Raw genomic sequence first — 24,226 nt, 5'->3', positions numbered from 1 at the left:
CTTGAAAAATGCAGTGCCAGATTTTTTTACTTTATAGTCTTTTATACTGCTTAAGACATTCTAAATATATTTAGTGTCTATAAATATATATATTTAGTCATCAAACAACTCTTGTTAATTAAAAGACAATGATGTGTGTGTGCACAAAACAAAGATTTCACCAGGTTCACACTTAAAGGACAACAGAGTCTTTGAGTCCTATTGAAAATGATTACAATTTCAGCAGCAAAGAAATCTTATTTAATATCTTATACTTCATGTAATGATTTGAAAATGTCAATTTGTAAAGAAACTAGATAGAATCTTGCAAAATAATCCATGAGTTTTAAAGATAACTGGGGAGACTATTGGTCATGAGTGGAGAAAAACACTTAAGAAGTAACTCTGAAGAATATAATTCAGATGGTTATATTGAACTTGTATCCAACAACTGTCAAGGTGAGTGCTTTTTTTAGTTTTTGCATCATCCAGCAACATCTTAATTCAGGATTTGCGTAATAGAATCACATCTGCCAGCTCGATGTTATTTAGCTGCATATTTATCAGAAGAAAATTTAGCTATATGTGGGAAAGAGTGAGTGATGGCTTGACTGTGCCATCATTGGATCGAATTTACATGAATCACCTAGAAACTTTCTCATTTCATATGAACTTCTAATTCTTAGTAACTGCCCATCATTTTCAACCATTTAAACGTCTTGTTGCCTGAAGGATTGACTTGGGTAATGAAGATGGCAATAGGCTATAAATAAGCAGGGAACAATACCCAATTGTCAAGATAGATTGTGTCCTTTACATCACTAAATTGGGTTAAGTGGGTTGGAAGATGCATGAATGGAAAAAATTTGTACCCACAAGACATGCGAACTGCTGGTGTCAGGGACTTCTTCTTTAAACCATAAAGCAGTCTACAGGTAGAGGTTGTCAATAATACATCTTTGCTATATACTTGTTTTGAAAATGCTTGGGTATTTTATGACTTCATAACTGGTGCCTTACATCTGATCACTTCAGGATAGAATATTAACCCCAACACGCTGAATTAAGCAATTCCAATGCATTGTACATGCTTACTTCATTCCATTCAACCATTCAATATCCTGAACAGTTAGAGCCTACAGTATTTTTGCAGATATGAACAGAAGGTATGTTTTCACCATCAAGTTATATTTGTACTCTTTTAAATTAAAGAAAAGGTCATGATGCTTCTAAGAGCCTTAGAAAATGCACATTAGAAATGCAATTAAGCTGCAATTGTACATTTTCATGGAATTAAAAAGATTCCAACATTTAAAATAGAATGAGCTTTATTTGAGAATGCAACTCACCAAGCTCAGATAAGGGAGAAGAATGCTAATGTGCAAATCAAAAATACAGGAATACAATATAGCTATATAAACAGTTAGCCCAGTAACTGCGTAAAAGACAAGAGAGTCTATGAAGAAACTTCCAGACAAAGGAAGGATGAAACAAAATACACTCTTACAGGTCATTTGTATGCTATTGTATTGATGGATTTGTTAAATTTCACACTATTATGCTGTTAAATGTTTCTTCTTACATGTGTATGAAAGTTTTATCTTCTTTATTTCCCAAATAATTGGCTTTGTACTTTTAAAGTCACTTGTTCCATCTGCTTTTCTGATACTGTGAATGTCTAACATAGTCAAAGTAATACAATTAAAAGTGCATTTTACGTAATTTCTTTTCTCAATTGTAGAAGCACAGACAGACTCTGGTTTAGGTTTTCTGATGTTATAGTAATTGGTAAATATTATCCAAGGGAAATATTTATAGAACTTTCTTCAGTACTAGTATATACATCTTTCACAGTTAGGCGTGAGAGAATATCAGGCTTAATTATATTTTAAAAGTTGTGTTCCTCAGAACATTTATTGGGTCTATTTTCATCAGATAGAGACAACAACAGTAACGTTCAAGGAGAATCTTCTTTAATTATCAAATTAATTTTTTAGTGTCACATACTGATCTCCAGTGTGGTCATTCAACTCTTGAATTTCTTTTTAGGTCCATTAGTTAAGTCTCCATAAAGTTAATTCTGATGAAATCAGTGCTTTGGGTTGGGTGTTTTTGGGATTTTTGTTGTTTTCTTTTTTTTTTTTCTTCTTCTTTTCACTTTTTTGCAACTATCAACACTGCCGATGGTACCAGACCTAGATAAGAGAAAAAGTTACAAAGTCAATGTAGATCTCTTCAATTTGTCAAACATTTACCTTCAAGAATCACTTCTGACTTTAAACTCTATATTCAATATTAAAACAGCTAGGTTTAAATAGTTACTTAGGCAGACGCAAAATTGAATTTATAGAGGAAATCTCTATCCTAATTCACACTATCCTTTTGTAAATAAAATTAAGTTATATCCAAAAAATTCTTTAAAGTTTAGGCTTCAGTGTGTGTGTGGTTGTTATTTTTGTTCATTTTTCAGACTGTTGTACTTGAATGAACGGGCTAATAAATAGTTTGACTTAAACACAGATGAATATGTTTTGCAAGTGCCTGCATCTCCTAAGGATTGTGAGGTCTTGACTTTTCAAATGATACATAGCTTGGATCTATAAAATGACTGATTCTAGGTTATGCTATGAAACTCAAATTTCTAAACACAAATGCCTAATATACACTTCTTAGTCACTGAAGACAAATGCCATGTAAGACCCAAACTTTCATTTTGCATTGAGATTCACAAAAAAGACAAACAATAAACTCTTTAACACCATAATGCAGACTTCACAGTAACCATTCAAAATAAAAGAAGAAATTTTAATAATCTAAAACCAGGTCTACATATTAAAAAATAAGAGTGAATTCTTTAAGCCACAACTTGATGTAAAACCTTCAAGATAACTGGGCAAAAAAATTACCTAAAAGTACAAGCTGACAAGAAAAAAATTATTTCCCCAGTGAAGTCTTAAATTGGGGAAAAAATTAAAACCAAATAACTCTTCCTCAACAATTTTAAAATTGAATTTACTAAAACCAACTTAAATAACCTTGAACCTGTGGCATCATTTAGTGCTTTATAAATTTAATATGACATTATGGCACTCTTTTCACAGAAAAGAGAAGAATTCACAAAGAAATTCAAGATCCTAGTCAGTGATAGCAAGATTATGTGAGCAATATACATGATGTTCAAAGTGCAGACTGTACCAATTTTATGGCTTAACAGGCCCACAATATTACGATTATTTGCTTTGGCATTTGTGGTGGTCAGACAAAGAAGCGTTGGAGAAAGCTATTGGCCATCCCACCTCCTGTTTTATGACAATGCTTTTGCTTATATTGCAGAGGATGTAAACGCTGTTCTGTGAATATAAAGACAAACAACATCTAACCCACAAGTGGGGTAAATAAGCATTTGATCCCCTGCTTAATGTGTAAGTTTGCTCACTTACAAAGAAATGAATACTCTCTAATTTTTATGGCAGTTTCATTTTAATCGAGAGATACAGAATATAAAACTAAATCCAGAAAAAAACACATTACATATAAGTCATAAATTGAATTGCAAATCATAGAGAAATGACTATTTTATCCACTACAACCCAGCCAGAATTCTGACTCCCATAGATTGATTGTGGCACACAGCCAATCAATTACAGATACTCCTGATCTTAACTTGTTATGTGTATAAAGCACACTTGTCCACAGAATCCATTTCCTCCATGCCAACCTCTCTCTACCACCATGGGCAAGACCAAAAAGCTGTCAAAGGACATCAAGGACAATATTGTAGACCTGCACCAGGCTGGAATGGGCTACCAGACCACTAGCAAGAAGCTTGGTGAGAAGGTGACAACTGTTGGTGCAATTATTCGGAAGTGGAAGAAATATAAAATGACCATCAATCAAGTCTTGGTCTGGAGCTACATGCAAGATCTTGCCTCATGGAGTACGGATGATCATGAGAAAGGTGAAGGATCAGCCCACAACTACACAGGAGGAGCTTGTTAATGATCTGTAGGCATTTGGGACCACAGTCACCAAGAACTATGCCGTAATGGATTGAAATCTTGCAGCACCCACAAGGTTCCCCTGCTCAAGAAGGTACATGTACAGTCCTGGATGTTCACTGGAAAACTTAAGACGGGCCTGTAAATATCCTTTTTTATATTTCTTCCATTTCTGAATAATCGCTCCAACAGCTGTCACCTTCTCACCAAGCTTCTTGTGATGGTCTTGTAGCAGCCTTGTGCAGGTCTACAATCTTGTCCCTGACGTCCTTTGACAGCTTTTTGGTTCTGCCCATGGTGGTGGAGAAGGTGGAATGGAAGAAATTGATTCTGTGGACAGGTGTGCTTTATACACATAAAGAGTTGAGATCAGGAGTATCTGTAATTGATTGATTGATTGATTGTGGCACACAGCCAATCTGTGAGAGCCAGAATTCTGGCTGGGTTGCAGGGGATTAAATACTTATTTCTCTCAATGACATGCAAATCAATTTATAACTTTTATGTAATGTGTTTTTTCAGGATTTTTGGTTGATATTCTGTCTCTCTCCATTAAAATGAAAGTACCATAAAAATTAGAGACTGTTCGCTTCTTTGTAAGTAAACAAACTTGCAAATTCAGCAGGAGATCAAATATTTATTTCCCCCACTGTATTCTCTTGACCTGGCTCCAGGTTTCCATTCTCCATTATTAAGGGCTACCCGTGTGGGATGTGGTATGTCAATGATGAAGATGTCAAATAAGTTACAGAAAGAATGTTTCTGCAAGCAAAGCGTTTAGCTTAAATGGGAAAATTCTTTGTAAATTGTCCACAGGATAATACAGAAAAATTAAAACCTTTATGGTTTTACTCTTAATTTACTCTCAACACTTTTTGTTCACCTCTTGTACTTGCAAAGTGTTGTCTACCAAAAAAAAAAAAAACACCTTCCCAAAGACCTTTTTCAACATTATGCAAGATGTACTGATTTTTCTAAGAGAGAGTTAGTAACAAACATACCAAGTTCTTGTAAAGGTTTTTCCATATCTTCCTCTGTAAACAGCTTTCTAGGAAATGTCGTCATGAGGTTAAAATCATCTATGCCAGAGGTCTGATTCATTTGCACGTATACTCTAACTGCAGCCAGCTGTTCCTTGGCCTTGAATGTGCTTGTCATTACAGATCCATCCAACAACCGAATCTGAAAAACAATCAGAAGGTCCACTCCGAGCTCTCAAAGAATTCCCAACTGCTTACTAATGATGTTCAGTATACAAACATATACTAAAGCAAAAGATGATTCTCCAAAATGACAAATTTTAATAGTACTGTAGCTTGTACATGTTTTGTTTATAGTGGTACGTTCTCAATCCAAAAATATATTTACATATAAAATAATCCCAAATGATATACGCAAAACTTCTGCCCTTGGTCCCTGCTACACAAATCTCTATGGTTGTCTTATTGTGCTTCAACCTCTTCAGGACACATAATATGGCTAGAATCATTTAGGGGGTTGAATACCAAAAAAGTACTTCTAAATATATCATCTAGGTGGCAAACCTGTAGACTCAAAAGAGTCTCTTTCTGCATGTATACAAGCTGTCAATAAAATAATCCAGGACATAACTTGCAAAGTAAACATTGTTGGGGTATTGCTTATAGGTAATAACAAATGCACACATATGTTTTACAGGATCTGCTTAAATGCTTCATTTGTATGATTTAAACAAAGAATTCCTTTTGATTAGTCGCTATTTTGCATAAAACTATGAAAGTTCTCTTAGCTTAAACAATCCACAGATAAATTAGGATACCTGTATCCGGCACTCATCATACTCGCGCTTTGCTGGTGGAGGACCTTGGCTTGCAGGAGCTGAGACAGGAACAACATCAGCAGGAGATGACGAAGGGGTTCCACCTCCACCAAACTAAAAAAATATATATGTCATTATCATTGGGATAATCAATGGCTCAGAGATGGTACTGGCCAGTACCTGAGAGGAAATTACAGGTTGTTCTCTTATTTTTACTTTTCAGCCAAGTCTTGGAACAGTAAAAAGATTACTATAAAATTAGCAGATGTAAGACATACAAGTAACTGAAAGATTTTTAGTAACTTGTATGTTAATTTATTTGATAAATTCAAGTGGCTGAACTGTACCTCAAATATTCAGCATGGTAAAAGCTAAAAACATACGCAAAATCACATGAAATGCACATAATCCTTGGTTCTCGGTAAGAAGCAGGAAACGCCTAATTAAACTTTTTCCAGGAACCTACTCAAATAATCCAATTTTTTTGGCAAAAACATTTCTGACTAAAAACCAAGACAAGTACTCAGCAATAATATCTATTAAGTAATGTCGAGTTTTGGAGATTTGCAAAATCACAGCATTTGTACCCATTTAAGGAAAGTCCTGGGCACTGTACAATGGCTAACCCTGTGCCCTGACCCCCAAAGGTTCAGTATATCAAGGTTGGTTGTTTAGCTAATAGCTAAGCTCTCCCAACATCTCATATAGTTAATTCTTAAAGGTTGTCAAAGTTTATCCTTCACCGTAGTTTTTTTCAGATTCCCATAACACTTTGTATAAAAGAAATGTTTCCTTGCTTCAGTTATCACCTTAATTTCCACTGGGGTCCTTGCATATGCAATTAGCCATTTAGTCAAAAGAATTTATTGCTGCCTTGGAGAATTTATAATCTATATTTTTTTACGATTTCACCTAACATTTTATTTGCCTTTTTAATTGCTTCTGCATATTGCTCAGATGATGAGAATGTCGTGTCAACATAAACCCTTAAATCCTTTTTGAAGTTGCTTCCTGTAGGACAGTGTCTCCCTTATCTAAAATAGATGTTCTTTTTGCCTACATGTAGCATTTTACACTTTTCTGCATTAAACTATATTTTGCAATTAAAATTAGTCTTCGGTGTGGCAGTGGGTCAAAGACCTTTGGGAAGTCGAAGAAAATCGTGTTGGTATACTTCACTTTTGTTAGTTATCCTAGTAGTCTGCTTGAAGAAATCAAACAGATTGATCTGGCAGTCCATACTGCCTTTCATGTTCACAATACACAGTATGAATTATGCATACATGCTACACTAAAATTTCCCAAAAATTACCCAGGCCAAACAATACAGGCATAAAACAGAGAGCAACACACCTATGAAGAGATAATCACATACTCTTCTCTTACTGTGGCTTCTACAGTATAAAACATTAAAGATAATAACTGTATTTATATCTACAACCCTGTGGTATATTAATATATGTTTGTGTTTTTACCATCGCAACGATGACACTGTTTATTCCCTGTTTGAGTGAGAAACTGTGCACCAATTTTATGCACTGTACTCAAACAGGAGTCCTGTTGCCTTAGCTGCTGTGTGTCTCTATCTGCCGACTCCACAATATCAAAAGCTTTCGCAAACGTCAGATTCATTTCTGATAACAGTCGACGCTGACAAGTCTCACTCTGAGTCCCACTCACAAAACAGTCTCTCAGTGCCTTATCCAAATTCAACCCAAACTTGCAATTTACACAACATTGCTTCAGCTCTAGCATATCAAATGTTGAAAGTGAGACATTTTACTATTTCATGAAAAATATTAGTTCGTTTTGAATTTGATGGCAGCAATATGTCTCAAACGGTTAGGACGGGGGCAACAAAAGGTTGGAAAAGTAAGTGGTACTAAAAAAAAAAACAGCTGGAGGAACATTTTGCAACTAATTAGGTTAATTGAGAACAGGTCAGTAACATGCTTGGGTGTAAAAAGTGCATCTTAAAAGAGTTAGAGTCTCTCAGAAGTAAAGATGGGCAGAGGTTCACCAATCTGCAAAAAACTGTCTACAAATTGTGGAACAATTTCAGAATAATGTTCCTCAACATAAAATTGTGAGGACTTTGAATATCTCATCATCTGCAATACATAATATCATCAAAAGATTCTGAGAATCTGGAGGAATCTCTGTGAACAAGGGACAAGGCAGAAAATCAAATCAGGTGGCACTACATTAAAAAAGGCACGATTCTGTCATGGAAATCACTGCATGGGCACAAGAACACTTCCAGAAACCACTGTCTGCGAACACAGTTCACTATGCCATCTACAAATGCAGGTTAAAGCTCTGTCATGCAAAGAAGAAGTGATATGTGAACATGATCCAGAATTGCCGCCATCTTCTATGGGCCAAAGCTCATTTAAAATGGACTGAAGCAAATTAAAAACTGTTCTGTGGTCAGAAGAATTGAAATTTGAAATTCTTTTTGGAAAAACTTGGACGCCACATCAAACAAGCTAAAGTGAGAAAAAGGGGGCCATCCGGCTTCTTATCAGCGCTCAGTTCAAAATCCTGCATTGGCAGCTTGCACATCGGGAAAGGCACCATTTTCATCATATGAAAATCTCTCAGCCTGCATAATAATTTACTCTGCTTTCAACAAAAAAGGTAACAGTGGTATGTCTTTCATTTCCTACGAACATCTGAGTATTGGGGTGTTTTCCGAACAAAGATATTTAGTGAAGCATTATTTAGTTGTATGAAATTATATTAAATGTGAAAAACTGGCTGTGCAAAAATTTGGGTACCCTTGTAATTTTTCTGATTTGAATGCATGTAACTGCTCAATACTGATTACTTGCAACACCAAATTGGTTGGATTAGCTCGTTAACCCTTGAACTTTATAGACAGGTGTGTCCAATCATGATAAAAGGTATTTAAGGTGGTCAATTGCAAGTTGTGCTTCCCTTTGACTCGCCTCTGAAGAGTGACAGCATGGGATCCTCAAAGCAGCTCTCAAAAGATCTGAAAACAAAGATTTTCATTATCATGGTTTAGGGCACAGGTGGGCAAATTCAGTCCTGGAGGGCCGCAGTGGTTGCAGGTATTTGTTCCAACCCAGTTGCTTATTTAAAAACCAATCCTTGTCAATTATTTTATTTCATGCCTTGCTAGTGCTTTAACTCTGCCATGTCAAGTCATTCTCATATCATAGATATTTTTTTCCTTTCTAAGGATATCATCCAAATGATTTGAAGTCCAAAACAGATGAGTTATTCTGAGTGCGTCACTTTTTTCTCTTCACTTTCCTTCCAAGTATTTAATTAAACCCAATAGTGCATGATAAATACATACAGGTATACATAGAAACAAGATAAATGGAGAAATGCTGGTTTCTTTTGTCATTTGCATCTTATTGATAATAAGGAGCAATTAAAAACCAAGACTACAGCTGTTTTAAAACTAAAATAAGCAATAAGGGTTCAAAATCTTAATGAGCGAGACATCTAAACTGAAGCAGAAGATGTTTTACTTGAGCAATAAGTGCTTCTTATTAAGCAACTGGGTTTGAACAAAAAACCTGCAGCCACTGCGGCCCTCCAGGACTGAATCTGCCCGCCTCTGGTTTAGGGGAAGGCTCAAAAAGCTATCTCAGAGGTTTAAACTGTCAGTTTCAACTGTAAGGAATGTAATCAGGAAATGGAAGGCCACAGGCACAGTTGCTGTTAAACCCAGCAGGTCTGGCAGGCCAAGAAAAATACCGGAGCAGCATATGTGCAGGATTGTGAGAATGGTTACAGACAACCCACAGATCACCTCCAAAGACCTGCAAGAACATCTTGCTGCAGATGGTGTATCTATACATCGTTCTACAATTCAGCACAATTTGCACAAAGAACATCTGTATGGAAAGGTAATGAGAAAGAAGCCCTTTCTGCACTCACACCATAAATAGAGTTGCTTGTTGTATGCAAATGCTCATTTAGACAAGAAAGATTCATTTTGGAAGAAAGTGCTTTGGACTGATGAGACAAAAATTGAGTTATTTGGTATAACAAAAAGCGCTTTGCATGGCGGAAGAAGAACACCGCATTCCAAGAAAAACACCTGCTACCTACTGTCAAATTTGGTAGAGGTTCCATCATGCTGTGGGGCTGTGTGGCTAGTTCAGGGACTGGGGCCCTTATTAAAGTCGATGGTTGGATGAATTCAAACCAAGATCAACAAATTCTTCAGGATAATGTTCAAGTATCAGTCATAAAGTTGAAGTTACGCAGGGGTTGGATATTCCAACAAGACAATGACCCAAAAACCAGTTCGAAATCTACAAAGGCATTCATGCAGAGGGAGAAGTACAATGTTCTGGAATGGCCTTCGCAGTCCCCTGACTTGAATATCATCGAAAATCGATGGGATGATTTGAACCAGGCTGTCCATGCTTGGCAACCATCAAATTTAACTGAACTGGAGAGATTTTATATGGAAGAATGGTCAAAAATACCTCCATCCAGAATCCAGACACTCATCAAAGGCTATAGGAGGTGTCTAGAGGCTGTTATATTTGCAAAAGGAGGCTCAGCTAAGTATTGATGTAATTTCTCTGTTGGGGTGCCCACATTTATGCACCTGTCTAATTTTGTTATGATGCATATTGCATATTTTCTGTTAATCCAATAAACTGTCAGTGCTGAAATATTACTGTTTCCATAAGACATGTCATATAAACCACATACTGCATCTATTACAACAGCATGGTTTTGTAGTAGAATACTTATATGTATTAGAAATTATCATAGTACAGTGGAACCTCGGTTCACGAACGTCTCGGAACACATACAAATCGGTTTATGACCAAAAAGTTTGACAAACTTTTGCATCTGTTCACGACCACACACTCGGTATACAAAACAAGCCAGTTTCCCTTTTGGTTTGTGCGCGCCAATGATTTCCGCACGTGTTCAGTCTCTCTCTGTGCATTCCCTGTGCAGCAAACAAGAAAGACACACACAGACACACACGCACGAGAGAGAGAGAGAGAGAGAGACACACACACACGCGTGGGCACGTGAGAGAGAGGGGGCTGGCCATATAAGGGCTTGTTTTTAAAGAGACAGATTCCAGCATTGTTTTAACCTCGTATTTAATGAAGACTTTTTTCTATTGGATTTTAACCTCCACTTCTGTTTACAGCGATCGGTTCGTAGCGTGCATTGTTGCAATGTTACTTTTCTTGGTGGTTTATTAAATTACGGATTTTTTCCCCTGTGCTTAAAACTCATTAAAAAAAAGTGTTTTAAGCGAGTGGTTCGTAGCGCTATATAGCGCAAACTCTTGCAGTGTTAGTTTTCTCTGTTATTCAAAGTTTTCTCAGTGTTATTCAATGTTTTTACATTTAGTTTACTATTACGCTATATATTCTATGGTATTATTAACTATATTTGTGCTTAAAAATCTTTAAAAAATATATATTTACATACAATTCGTGCGGTCTGGAATGGATTAATTGTATTTACATACAATCCTCCTTCGGTTCACGACCAAATCAGGTTACGACCAGAGTTTTGGAACGAATTATGGTCGTGAACCGAGGTTCCACTGTATTAGTATTACTTAATGATAATATTCCGATTTTTGTTAATGTTAATTAATCAGTGGAAAGCACCTCGAGTTGCAAGTAAATGTATCATAAGGTGCTGAATAAATAAAGTTTTTTTTTTTTTTAAAAGAAGAGTCCAGATGCTGAACTGGCCTACCTGCAGTCCAGACCTTTCACCAAATATAAACATTTGGCGCATCATGAAACGAAAAATACGACAAAGATTAAATCCTAAATCAGACAAGAATGGGTCAACATTCCTCTCCCAAAAGTCCCGCAACTGGTCTCCTCAGTTCCCAGTTGTTGACGGACTGTTGTTAAAAGAAGATGGGATGTTTGTTTCACAGTGGTAAACATGGCCCTGTTCCAACTTTTTTGAGACATGTTGCTGTCATCCAATTCCAAATGACCTTATTCTTTTCTTAAAATGGTACATTTTATCAGTTTAATCATTGCATTCTGTTTTTATTTACATTTTACACAGCATTCCAACTTTTGGAATATGGGTTGTACAAATAATTATTTGAGTCACCTGGCAAATATGTATGATGTCATGTACACTGGCTTGGGTTGCCATGTATCAAACACTTAATCATACCTTCTTGGCTCTTTCTGCTTTGTCCCTCTCAATCTTTTCTCGAACCCGTTGCCTGTAGTGGAGAAGCAGAGAGACAGTTTAGCTGAAGGTAAGCAAAGACAATGTGAAGCAAAAATATGTTCATGTAATATAACAAACTTTTTGTGACCAACACATGACTTTTTCTTATTTAGCAATTTTCATCCCGCCACAATATTTTTAGCTTTGTTTATATCACATATACAGTATATATAGTCACCCATTCTGACACTTGTTCACGAACAATATTTTGTCATGGAGGTAAAATTGAGCTTCCTAATTTTTCTTCAGTAAGATAATCAATTAGAATTACTTGGCTAGCTTTTCTTCCATTTTTTCTCTCCGTCGCTCATCTGCCAGTTTTTTCATCTCTTCATCCTGCAGTTTCTGTTTGATTTGGAGCAACTCTTGTCCTTGACGGCGTCTCTGTTTCTCCCGTTCAATTTCTTCTTTTTTTTCCCTTTCTGCCCGTTCCTGTTGTTTAATCCGCATTAGCTCCTCTAGCCTGCAAGCAGAGAAAATACAACACATGTATTACAAGTGTTGAAAAAGAAACTAAAACTTAGTAATTGCACCTAACATATAAGCTCTTTGGTGATGCAGAATGTCATTCTCAAACATGCATAAATGTCACAGGTTAGCCAAAGCACACTCCCAGTGCATCTGATAAAGGGGGAGAAACCACCTTAGCAAGGGTGCTAAGCCCATTACAAGGCCCAGTCTCACACACACACCCACACTCAGTTTCACACAGGGCCCACTTGTAATCACCAATTAACTTACCACATATGCAAATGTTGGGGGGAAAAACCTACAAGATGTAATGAGTAATGTGCAAATCGAACCAGACAAGGAAAGAGTGTGATTCAAACCCGAGTCCACGAGGCAGCAGCGCTGATCAATTCATCACCATTCTGCCCTGTCATTAATCAAGCTTACCAAAAATGGATTTTATATATATATATATATATATATATATATATATATACACACACATTCACACACCCATACTCTCTCTCTCTCTCTCTCACACACACACACACACATACACACACACACACATGCAAGGAGCCAACAGTGGGCCATTTAACTTAACATTCATGTTTTTTTACAAATTGGAAGAAAATCAAACTACCTATAGGGGAAAAAAAAACAAACAGAAAAAAACAGATTACCAAAAACATGACCATGACTCTGGCACCCCCTTGTATCCCCATCATATACCTCTATCCTCAACATCTCAGGGTGGCCTAAAACACATCTACCTCCTATTTCATATGACAGTCTGAACAGCTTTGTTCTGCATATCCATTAGCACTCTAGTAATTATCTTGATTGTCAAATATGGATTGTGCCTTCATTTCAGTATTTCAAGCAATTCATATAAGGCACAGCCTATATAAGCATTATTACTGAAATGAATAGCTTGATGTATAAAGTGGATTTTCATTACTGTAAAAAAAAAAAGATGCAAGTAATTTCAGCTTTTATTAACTATACGCTTTTACATTATACACTTACCTATATACCTACCATGATTTCAATAACCATACATTATCAAAACAAAACTGACTAATCTACTGATTCCAACAGCAAAATGGCTTCTCATATTGTGCCTACCTTTTAACTTGCTCTCGTTTTTCTTCCTCTGTCAGAGGACGCTTAGGTTGCACTGTTCCTTCTCCTTCCTCAGCAATTGACCCTTGATGGATAAGACATTTTTATTGATTTGTTGGACCTTTTAAATGCCAAAAAGCAAACAAAGTCACTCATCTTTTTTCTAACATGAACAATTTGACGGCATTATCAGATGCTCAATGAGAACCAAACTGCAAAATTCACAAAGATTGAAAACTATGTATATACTTAGTTATATCCATAAGTATTTGAACAGTAGGCACAACCTACTTAATTTTAAGTCTTTGTGCTGCCAAATGGGTTTGAAATACACTAATCAAGATGTGATTGCATTGTAGACTTTCAGCTTTAATTAAAGGAGTTTAACAAAAAACATCATACAGGCCATTTAGTAATGATGGACATTTATTTACAGTCCCCCAATTTTCAAAGGTTCAAACTAAAATCATCATATACTTAATTGATTGTTTTAAATGCTGGATGGAAAAGGCTGCCTGAAATCTGGAACCCAGAATGATGGACATTACCGAATGCTTGGTGTCCTCTCTAGTGATGCTTTGCCAGGCCTTTACTGCAGCTGTTTTCAGTTGCTGCTAGTTCATTTGTCTTTCTGCCTTCAGTTTTGCCTTCAGCTAGTGAAATGCATGATCAACTACTGGGCTGAACTCAGGTGACTGACTCAGACATTGAAGAATATTCTACTTCTTTGCCCTGAAAAGCGCTTAGGTTGGCTTTTGTAGTATGTTTTGGGTTACTGTCCATATGTACTGTGAAGCACTATTCTGTCAGTTTTGCAGCATTTGGCTGAATCTGAGTAGACAATACAGCCCTATACACTTCAGAATTCACCCTGCTGCTCCTGTCAGAAGTCATATCATCATCAAACACTAGTGACGTAGTTTCACTAGCAGCCATACATGCCCATGTTATAATACTACCTCTGTCAAGTTTTATGAATGAAGTGGTATGCTTTACATCATTAGTTACTCCTTTCCTTCACATTATTCTGGTATACACCAATCAGTCACAACATTAAAATAACCTGCTTAATATTGTGTATGATTGCCATGTGCCATCAAAACAACTCTGACTCATCGAGGCATGGACTGCACAAGACAAAGCTTTGAAAGTGTCCTGTGGTACCTGGCACTAAGATGTTAGCAGAAGATCCTTTAAGTTTTGAAAGTTGCAAGGTGAGGCCTCCATGGATTGGATTTTGTTTTCCAGCACATCTCATAGATGCTCATTCAGGGCAATACCATTGTCATGAAGGGGTGTAGGTTGTATGCAACAATCTTTAGGTAGCTAATATGAATGCCAGGTTACAAGGTTTCCCAGAAATACACTGCCCAGAACATCAGACTGCCCCTGCTGGCTTGCCTTCTTCCCATTGTGCATCCTGCGGTCACCTCTTCCCCAGGTAAACGAAGCACAGACGCCCAGTTGTTCACATCTATTATAAAAAAAAAAATCTTGGGAGGGAGATGAGAAGTGATCTTCTCGGAAAACAATTTGAGAGACACTTTAACGTCATGAGAGACAAGGCAGTGAGACAACATTTAAAACAAGTTCACTGACATCTAACCTAGCAGTTGTTGGAATACTTTTGGCAGACACACTTCATGTGCTCCCAGCTCTTAAAACAACGACAAGCGACAAGCAGAACATGCAGCTCACCAGCAGTAGCAAGCCAGCAGATGATCCGACCACTTCTCCGTAGCGTGTGTTCAGCCCCCTTCACAACGTGAGCGGCAGAGACGCAAAGTGGCAAAAGGACAGCTGTCGTACAGGCTTTTAAATGGTCGATGCACAGCACGACAAGCAGAACACGCAGCTCGCCAGCAGATGATCCAAACGCTTCTCCTTAGTGTGTGTTCAGCCACCCCCCCTTCACAATGCGAGCAGCGTTATACGTCCTGCGAGAAAGATATTTAACCACGCCCAGGGCCAGAATTAAAGGACAAGTAGTTTTTACAAAAGTTTTAAAGTAAAAGTGAAAAATAATGCATATGTAACAATTCCCATAAATTGTATATCTGGTAAACCAAACCCAGGGGTGGGTGAGCGAAGCGAGCAGGGGGCGGAGACCCCTAGTGATCTAAAAGAAAATGTGACTCATCAGACCAGGCCATCTTCTTCCACTGTCCATGGTCCAGTTCTGATGCTAACTTGCCAACTGTAGGTGCTTTCAGCAGTGGAGCGGGGTCTGCATGGGCACTCTGACCAGGTCTCTGGCTTCGTAGCCCAATACGCAGAAAGCTGCAATAAACTGAGTCTGTCATGGCCAGCATTCAGTATTTCAGAAATATGTGCTATAATAGCTCTTCTGTAGGATTGGATAGGACAGGTTAGCCTTCACTCCCCACGCACATTAATGAGCCTTGAGCACCAATGACCTTGTCACCTTTTCGTGTCATTCCTTGGACAATTTTTGGTAGGTATCAATATCAATGCAAGACCTGCTGTTTTGGAGATGCCATGACCTAGTTTTCTAGACATCACAATCACAATAAAGAAAATGGCAGCATGCGTATATGCAGCAGCTTCTCAAGGTCCTGAAAAAGTGCATGTTGTCGTTATTGCTATGTTTGTCCTGAATCTCTCACGTTATGGTATGATCAAGAGACGCTGCCAACTATAAAGTGCAATCTTGAAAAGTCTGGGTAACATTATAGACTTCCCATGCTGAAAGAGGAGCTGCACAGCCCTGGACTGCTGTGGAGATCTCTGGAGTCATCTAATAGAACTGACATGGGTAGAATGTGCAAGAAGCGGCGTGCACAGAGATGAAAGTGGGGGAAGAGGGCAAGATTAAAAGCAAATGTGAACAGACCACTGTTGCTCACTAATGTTCGCTCCTTAGAAAATCACATGGATTATCTATGGCTGTAACTACATATGCAGCACTATGTGTGAGACTGATGTCTTGTTGTTTTGATTGAAACCTGGCTCCACAACAACATCTCCAACGTGGCAATCCAGCTGGATGGGCTAACATTCGTTCATGCTGATAGGAAGGCAGAGAGCTCTGGTAAGACCCAAGGTGGAGGATTATGTGTGTATTCACTGCTACTCTGGTGGTGGCTGTATACACTCCTCCCAGTGTGAACACCTAGGAGGCCCTGTGGCAGCTCTACAGTGCCATCACTGAACTAGGGACTGCCCATTCAGACAGTTTTATTGTGGTGGCTGGAGATTTCAAACATGCAAATTTAAAACTGTTCTGCCTAAACACCACCAGTACATCCATTTTCCAAATAGACAACAAAGTAAAACACTGGACTTGGTGTACACAAATGTTAAAGAGGCTTACACAGCAGCTCCTTGTCTACATGTTGGAGATGTGAATCACATTTCTGTTATGCTTTTTCCAGCATACAAAACAGTACTGAAATGCAGCAACTGTACGGAAGCAGATCAGAGTCTGGCCAGAGGGTGCAACCACAGTATTTCAGGACTTTTTTGTAAGCACTAATTGGAGCATTTTCAGAGAAGCTGCCACATACAACGATTTTCTCATTGATATCAACAAGTACACTGATTCTGTTCTTGGCTATATAGAGAAGTGCAGCTCATCAAAACCTTCACAACTCGGTTAAATCAGAAGCTGTGGATGACATCAAAGGTCCGGAAAAAGTTTGAGAATCAGAATCAGGGCTGCTGCCTTCAGATTGGGGGACAAAGCAGCCCTCAGGCTGGCAAAAACCGACCTCTTCTCAGCCATCAAGAAGACTAAGCTGGAGTACACAGATAAAATTCAGGTAAAATTTTGTGACTCCAGAGACACAAGGCACATGTGGCAGGGGATTCAGGCCATAATGGACTATAAAATAACACCACAGGGTGAGGTCATCAATGCCTCCCTCCCTGACAGGCTGAATGAGTTCTATGACAGGTCTGAGGTACTGAATTATACACCAGGGAAGAAAACTACCCCCGATGGTGAGCATGCACTTAACATTATGTACAGCTAATGAGGAAGACACTGAGCAGCGACAATCCACATAAAGCTGCGGGACCTGGTAACATACAGTTAGTAATTGGTAGTCCAATTACTTTTGAGCACCTGAAATGAAGGGATTGTGTTAAAAAAAATGCTTTAGTTGCCTCACATTTTTATGCAATCGTTTTGTTCACCCCACTGAATTAAAGCTGAAAGTCTACACTTCAACTGCATCTGAGTTGTTTCATTTAAAATTCATTGTGGTAATGTACAGAACCAAACTTAGAAAAAAGTTGTCTCTGTCCAAATATTTATGGACCTAACTGTACCTGGTCAGGTTTTAAAAGACTGTGTTGCTGAATTAGCTGGTGTTTTTACAGACAACTTCAACATCTCTCCAAGAGACTGTCGTACTTGCACAATTTAAGATTGTCACTATCATTCCAGTGCCCAAGAAAACAATTGTAACCTGACTCAAAGACTACCAACTACTTGCCTGCAGCACTGACCTCTGTCATAATGAAATACTTCGAACGACTAGTCATGGGTCACATTAAAAGTTAGCCACCCATGTTCACTGGACCCCTTACAGTTCACGTATCAATCGGTCCACAAATGATGCAATCACACTTGTCCTACTAGTGCTGGAATGCTGGAAGGTATACCGGTTCATACCGAAAACCGTTTTTTATTTTTGTTATGATATGGATTTTCCTAAAACAGCAATACCGGTTTAAATAGCCTAAACAATGTTCGGAATGTGGCGCAGCGGGAAACTGCTTAAGGGGGGGTCCTTTTTCACTGCTACACCGCTAAACACGCATGCAACGGAGTACATGCGTTAGTGGAGGCATTGAGCAGTGAAAAATGACAGACAACATTCCAAAACTGAAGCTGTAGCAGACGGTAAAGTTGAACATGATGACACAGAAGAACTTTTGCTGAAAAAAGGAGTCGTGTCTGTTGTCTGGAGATACTTTGGTTTTAAAAGGTTGGATGTCGACCAAACAACTATTTATTGCAAATGCTGTAGAGCTAAAGTTGTCGTCTGAGGCAGCAACACAAGCAACTTTACCGCACACATGCTTTGGAGTACCATGAATGTACGGAACTAAGATTGGCACCCTCCACGTCCTCAGGTAAAACTGAAAATGCTAGAGGACACTCGAGTCAGACGTCACTTGTAGAGGTACTGCCTTCGACAAAAAAAGCAAGCAGTGGATCGAGATAACCAATGCCATTACAATCCATATAGCTGACGTGTCAGTGGACAGAGATTGTTAACAGAAAGTGTAGTTGGTTTACAAAAAATATTTACTATTCATTCCTTTTCTAAGACATGTTCAGTGCAATACAACTTTTGACAAACACCTCTGGATATTTTAAGACAATTGAGACAATGGAACTGGACATTCTCTCATCTGGAGGGATAAAAGCTGACACACAAATGCTGGTGAATATGCCTTCTTCGTATCTCACCGTCACTTGATTTTTTTTTATTCAGTTTTATTGAGTGTTCCTGCTCATGCTGAATTAGTGTGCACCTTATGGTGTATGATGTCAAAAAAAAACAAAAAAAAAACAGACGTAGGTATATATGATATTTGGAATTATTCATTTTATGACCTGTATAGTACATTTCGGAAAACTTTGTGGCCGGATCTACGAGTTTTTTCGTAGACTCTGGTAATTCTAGTGTTAATAAAATCATCAGCAGCTAATAGTGAAACATTCTATGCTCGGATTGAACACTTCACTTTGAAACTGGATCTTGGACTTCTTGTCAGAAAGACAACAGACAGTATGTGTTGGCACTAAGACATTGAGCACCATCAAACTGAGCACAGGGGCTTCCTCAGGGCTGAGTGATCAGACCATTGCTCTTTACTCTGCTAACACATGACTGTATTGCCAAATCCAGCAAAAATCAGCTCATAACGTTTGTTGATGATACAACGGTAGTAGGACTCATCAGTAATGAAGATGAAGCATTTTACAGAGTAGAGGTGTGACAGTGAGCTGGTGTGGGGACAACAAATCACGTCTAAGAATGTCAATAAGACAAAAGACTTGATTGTGGACATCTGGACAAAGGCTGAATATCCCCCACAGCATAACAGTGGCTTTCCTGTACAGAGGGACAGCAGAACAAAATTCTTGGGCATGGACATCACTGAGGATCTCTCCTGGACTCTCAATACCACACACCAGGTGAAGAAAGCTCAGTAGTGTTTGCACTTCCTCAGGAGGCTTAAGCGAGGGAGAATCCCTCCTCCTCCCATGTTCTACCAAGGCACTATTGAGTATCCTGACGAGCTGCATCACAACCTGTTTCAGAAACTGCAGTGTGTCTGACAGAAAGACTCTGTAACATGTAGTGAGGATGGCTAAGACGGTTATTGGGGTCTCTCTCCCCTTTACTGGGGACACTTTTAAAGACAGTGCAAGAAGAAAGCCTCTGCATTATGACAGACTCCTCACACCCCCATCATGAACTGTTCGATCTCTTGCCATAAGGCAAGAGATATCACTCTAGAAAATCAAGAACAGCCAGAATGTGCAATAGCTTCTTTCCCCAGGAAACAACACTGCTAAATTATCTGTAACATGCACATAACAACCCAGTTTTTATACACAGTTAATTATTTTTAGCCGTAGACTTGACTATTTTACGTAAGTATTGGTTGGACTTTGTGAATTTAGCACTGCCTTGGTTTTCTTTTTTTGTGTTTTTTTCCCTTTCTGCACATTTTCTGGTCTTGAGTAACACAATTTCATCCCACTGTATTTTAGATATTGCTGGAATGACAAAAACCTGAACATGAATTTGGCCCTTGTCAAAGTCGCTCAGAACCAAACGCATGCCCATTATTGCAACTTCCTACAATTCTGCTTCAAGAACTGACTGTTCACTTTCTGCTTAATATATCCCACTCCTTGTCAGGTGTCACTGTAATGAGAAACAATGTTACACAATTTATCTATCATTGGTTTTAGTGTTGTGGCTGAAAAGTGTATGTTGCACTTAGTTTCATCTGTCAAAAGAATATTGTCCCACAACTAGGCAGAATTTTTTTTTAGATATTTTCTGGCAAAGTCCAACTGGTCTTCCTGTTCTTGAGGGATACCAAGCAGTTTGCACCTTGTGGAAAACCCTCTGTATTTACTTCCCTGAAGTCTGATTTTAAAATTTGACAGTGAATACACCTACATCCTGGAGAGAATTCTTGACTTGGCTAGATATTGTGAAGGGGTTTTCTTCACCAAGAAAATAATTATGTGATCACGATTGCTTTTCATGACTATACAGGCCTTTTGGTGTTGCTGAGCTGTCTAATGCATTCCTTCTTTCTCACAATGTACCAAATTGCTGATTTGACCACTACTAAAGATTCTACGCTCTCGTTCTGCATGTTTTGTTTCGATTTCTCAGCCAAATTATTACCTGCTTTAATTGCACTGACAGCTCTTTGGACCTCACATTGACAGTTCACAGCAACAGTCTACACATGCAAATTCTACACTGAGTATCAGTCAACTTCAGACCTTTTACCTACTCAATTATCAGTCAAATAATGAGGGAACCTGGCCATGAAACAGCTTGTCGGTCAATTCTGAAATTACTCTGGAGTCCCTGAAAATAAGGGGACTGTGTATAATAATGTTTGCCAGTCTAAAACTGCTCACATCTTGATTGAGTCATATCAAATACACTGTGGTGGCACAGAGAACAACAATTATGCAAACTGTGTCACTGTCCAAAATATTATGGCTCTAACTTTATATTGTCCCAGCTCATTTGACCTTTATGCCCTGATTCATCCTTTGCGTACAGGGTAGACAACTAATTGTGGGGCTGAGAACTCCAGACACAAGTAACTGACCTCTTCTACGCTAGACAAGAAGACTGGAACTGCTTTTGTCAGGACACACCCAGGGAAGGAAAAGCTGAAACACAATATGTCCAGCACAGCCCAGGAAGGAATTTAAGACTATCTCTTCACCTTACACCATTGACTGGAGATATAAAATGCCTCAACTCAAGGTGAACAAGCGGTGGGAACTCTTAAGAGTGATCTCAAAGCAGCCCATAAGCAAAAACTAAGATGAATTATTTCTTTTGAGTCCAGATGAACATAAGAAAGAGGGGTCAGGGACCCATTTGTTGTATATAAAATAAATCAGTTGGTATGCCTGGGATCAAATAAATAAGAGTGGTATCCCCGACTTTCCCAAATCTCCCCAAGCCCATCAGTTACAAAATGTTCAAGCCACACACCTTCAATTGGGTCCATGGAGTCAGGAAGTGGACTTGACTCCGAACCTAGAACATTCTCTGGTGGTGGTACATACGGCTCATCGATATCAGGATCATTCTCATGTTCCATTAACCTAAATATAAAAAGAAAATTAATGAGTTAAAAAGTGACAGCACATTCAAAAAGAAGGATGTATTTTTTCTTTTTAAACAGCTACAAGTACAGTATGCAAATATAGCTATATTTTAAAGTTCTAATAATTTCTATTTTATTACACAGAAATATTCATTTTCAAATTTTTTCTTGGAATGTCCCCATTTTATGGAGAGTGTAATTCATGTTAGGGATTACTAGTCGGAGCATCTAGGGAGTGCATAGCCTTTAACACCACGAAGGATGCATAGATTAATGTATACAGTAATGTATTAATGTATACAGTCCCCTTCACAATTATTGGCACCCGTGAAAAATATGAGTGAAAAGGGTTATATGAAATTCACTTTTTGGGGAATTACCTTAATCCCACACAGAAAAAATTTGAGAAATCCAACCTTCACTTAAATTACATCAAAAATTCCATAAGGAAACAATTACTTTTAATAAAACCCCATTTTCCACAGTTATTTGCACTCCTATAAAGTCTTGTGAATGGAGTGTAACTGAAACATTTCTTCTGTCAGCATCTTAGTTTTTTAAGTTTATTAGTATGTGTAGAGAATTTTCAAGAATAATCCATGATTTCTTGTCTCCAAGATGACCCAAGTTTATTTTGCAGAAAAAAAAATAACATCTTGGGGTCACCAAATCTCTAAAACTACCATCAGATGCCACCTCCATGACAACAGATTATTTGGAAGGAATGACAGAAAAAAGCCTTTCGTGCATTAAACCACCAATGTCAGCTCCTGGAGTTTGCTAAATGCTACCGAAACATTGAATAGAACCATGTTCTTTGTTCAGACAAAGTGAAAACTGAGCTTTTTGGCAACAAATGCTCATGGTGGGTTTGACATAAAAAGAAGGATGGTTATACTGAAATGAACCTGATCCCGAATGATCAAGTATGGTGGAGTGTCTGTGACTTATAGGGCTGTTTTTTTTTCTAAATACCATAGGAGCCTTGTTAGGGTACATGTCATCATGGATTTTAAATACAAATCTGGCTGCCTCTGCCAAGAAACTAAAACTGAGTAATCATTGGATCTTCCAGCAGGACGATGAAACATACATCTAAATCAACACAAAAATGGCTAAAGGAACAAAATATCAAGCTTTTGCAACAGCCGTCTCAGGCCTTGGACCTAAACACCACTGAAATCCTGTTGGGTGAGCCAAAGAAAGGGGACCCTGGATGATCCGAAGAGACTCAATAAAGAGGAATGGTCTCAGATTGCCTGTTATAGATTCTCCAACCATATGGTGAAAATAACTGTGGCACTTGTGGTTTTGTTAAAAATAATTATTTCTTGATGAGGAATTCTTTTTTCTCAGAGTAAATTTACTTCAAGTAAAGGTTAAATTTCTCTCATTTTTTCAGTGTAAGATTAAGGTAATTCACAAAAAGGTGAATTTTTTCACAACCCCTTTTACTCATCTTTCCCTGGGGTGTACAATTTATTCAGAGCTCCTAAAGAACAAATGCAAACTGGAAAATATTTTAATTAAGAGTATTCATCTTTGTAAGCATTCACTATATACAAGTTATATTAATTGGCTTTTTTTTTTTAATTCACAGGGTTCCAAAGCCAATCCACACACAGTTAGGGAGAAGCAAGAAACCAGACTTGGACTGGACACCAGACCAGACCATATTTGCACACATACACATACTGATGTTCACACAGGGCCAATTTAGAATAACCAAATAAATCATACACAAAACTAACAAATGTCATAATTTACTGAATCCCAACAGCAATACATGGTCCAGGAGAAGCATGCAATTATTAAAAAACAAAGCCAGTAAACCAAAATGAGCCCTGTCTTCTCCCTATTCCCTATCAATCAAATACAACATTTAAAGTTTAGGTAAATGTCATTCATTAAGATTAATGCATATTCAGCAGACACCTATCTATCTATCTATCTATCTATCTATCTATTATAAAAAGAAATCCTGTCCTGGAAAGCAAAAAGCAAGTCTACGATACGTGATCTTCTCGAGAGACATTTTAAAGACCCACGAGACCAAAGACACACCCTACTTACAATCTATCAAATAGGAAAATAGGCAGCAAAACATTCAGTCTTGTGAAGGATTTTAGCACACACAGATCCAGGGCTCTCAGCGCATATATAAAGCATATAAGGACAGTACGTTATAAATTAAATGTCGACATATAAGCGAAGAAGAAAGCAGCGTGGAGAAAAGAGACTCAAATGCGTTGGACAGAAAAAAGAGCAAAAAAGAATAATCGAGGTGCAA

General features: G+C 38.0%; 1 protein-coding gene across 3 annotated transcripts in view; it reads right to left on the bottom strand.

Annotated features, from left to right (window-relative positions):
• Nucleotides 1-1,860: 1,860 nt before the first annotated feature.
• The window catches only part of ubxn1 (UBX domain protein 1), a 29,338-nt gene continuing 6,972 nt past the window's right edge, over nucleotides 1,861-24,226 (bottom strand). For all 3 annotated transcript variants that reach the window (XM_051921110.1, XM_028804413.2, XM_028804404.2), the window contains exons 4-10: nucleotides 21,822-21,934; nucleotides 13,582-13,663; nucleotides 12,275-12,466; nucleotides 11,944-11,995; nucleotides 5,776-5,889; nucleotides 4,979-5,159; nucleotides 1,861-2,174 (exon numbers count right to left, since the gene is read on the bottom strand). In XM_051921110.1, coding sequence (XP_051777070.1) covers nucleotides 2,134-2,174; nucleotides 4,979-5,159; nucleotides 5,776-5,889; nucleotides 11,944-11,995; nucleotides 12,275-12,466; nucleotides 13,582-13,663; nucleotides 21,822-21,934 — 775 coding nt within the window. In that variant the 3' untranslated portion in view covers nucleotides 1,861-2,133. The remainder of the gene's footprint in view (nucleotides 2,175-4,978; nucleotides 5,160-5,775; nucleotides 5,890-11,943; nucleotides 11,996-12,274; nucleotides 12,467-13,581; nucleotides 13,664-21,821; nucleotides 21,935-24,226) is intronic.

This window comes from Erpetoichthys calabaricus, chromosome 1, assembly GCF_900747795.2.
Source record: "Erpetoichthys calabaricus chromosome 1, fErpCal1.3, whole genome shotgun sequence".
Taxonomy (NCBI): Eukaryota; Metazoa; Chordata; class Cladistia; order Polypteriformes; family Polypteridae; genus Erpetoichthys; species Erpetoichthys calabaricus.
The sequence above is the reverse complement of the archived record's forward strand: the minus strand, read 5'-3'. Positions and strand labels throughout refer to the sequence as shown.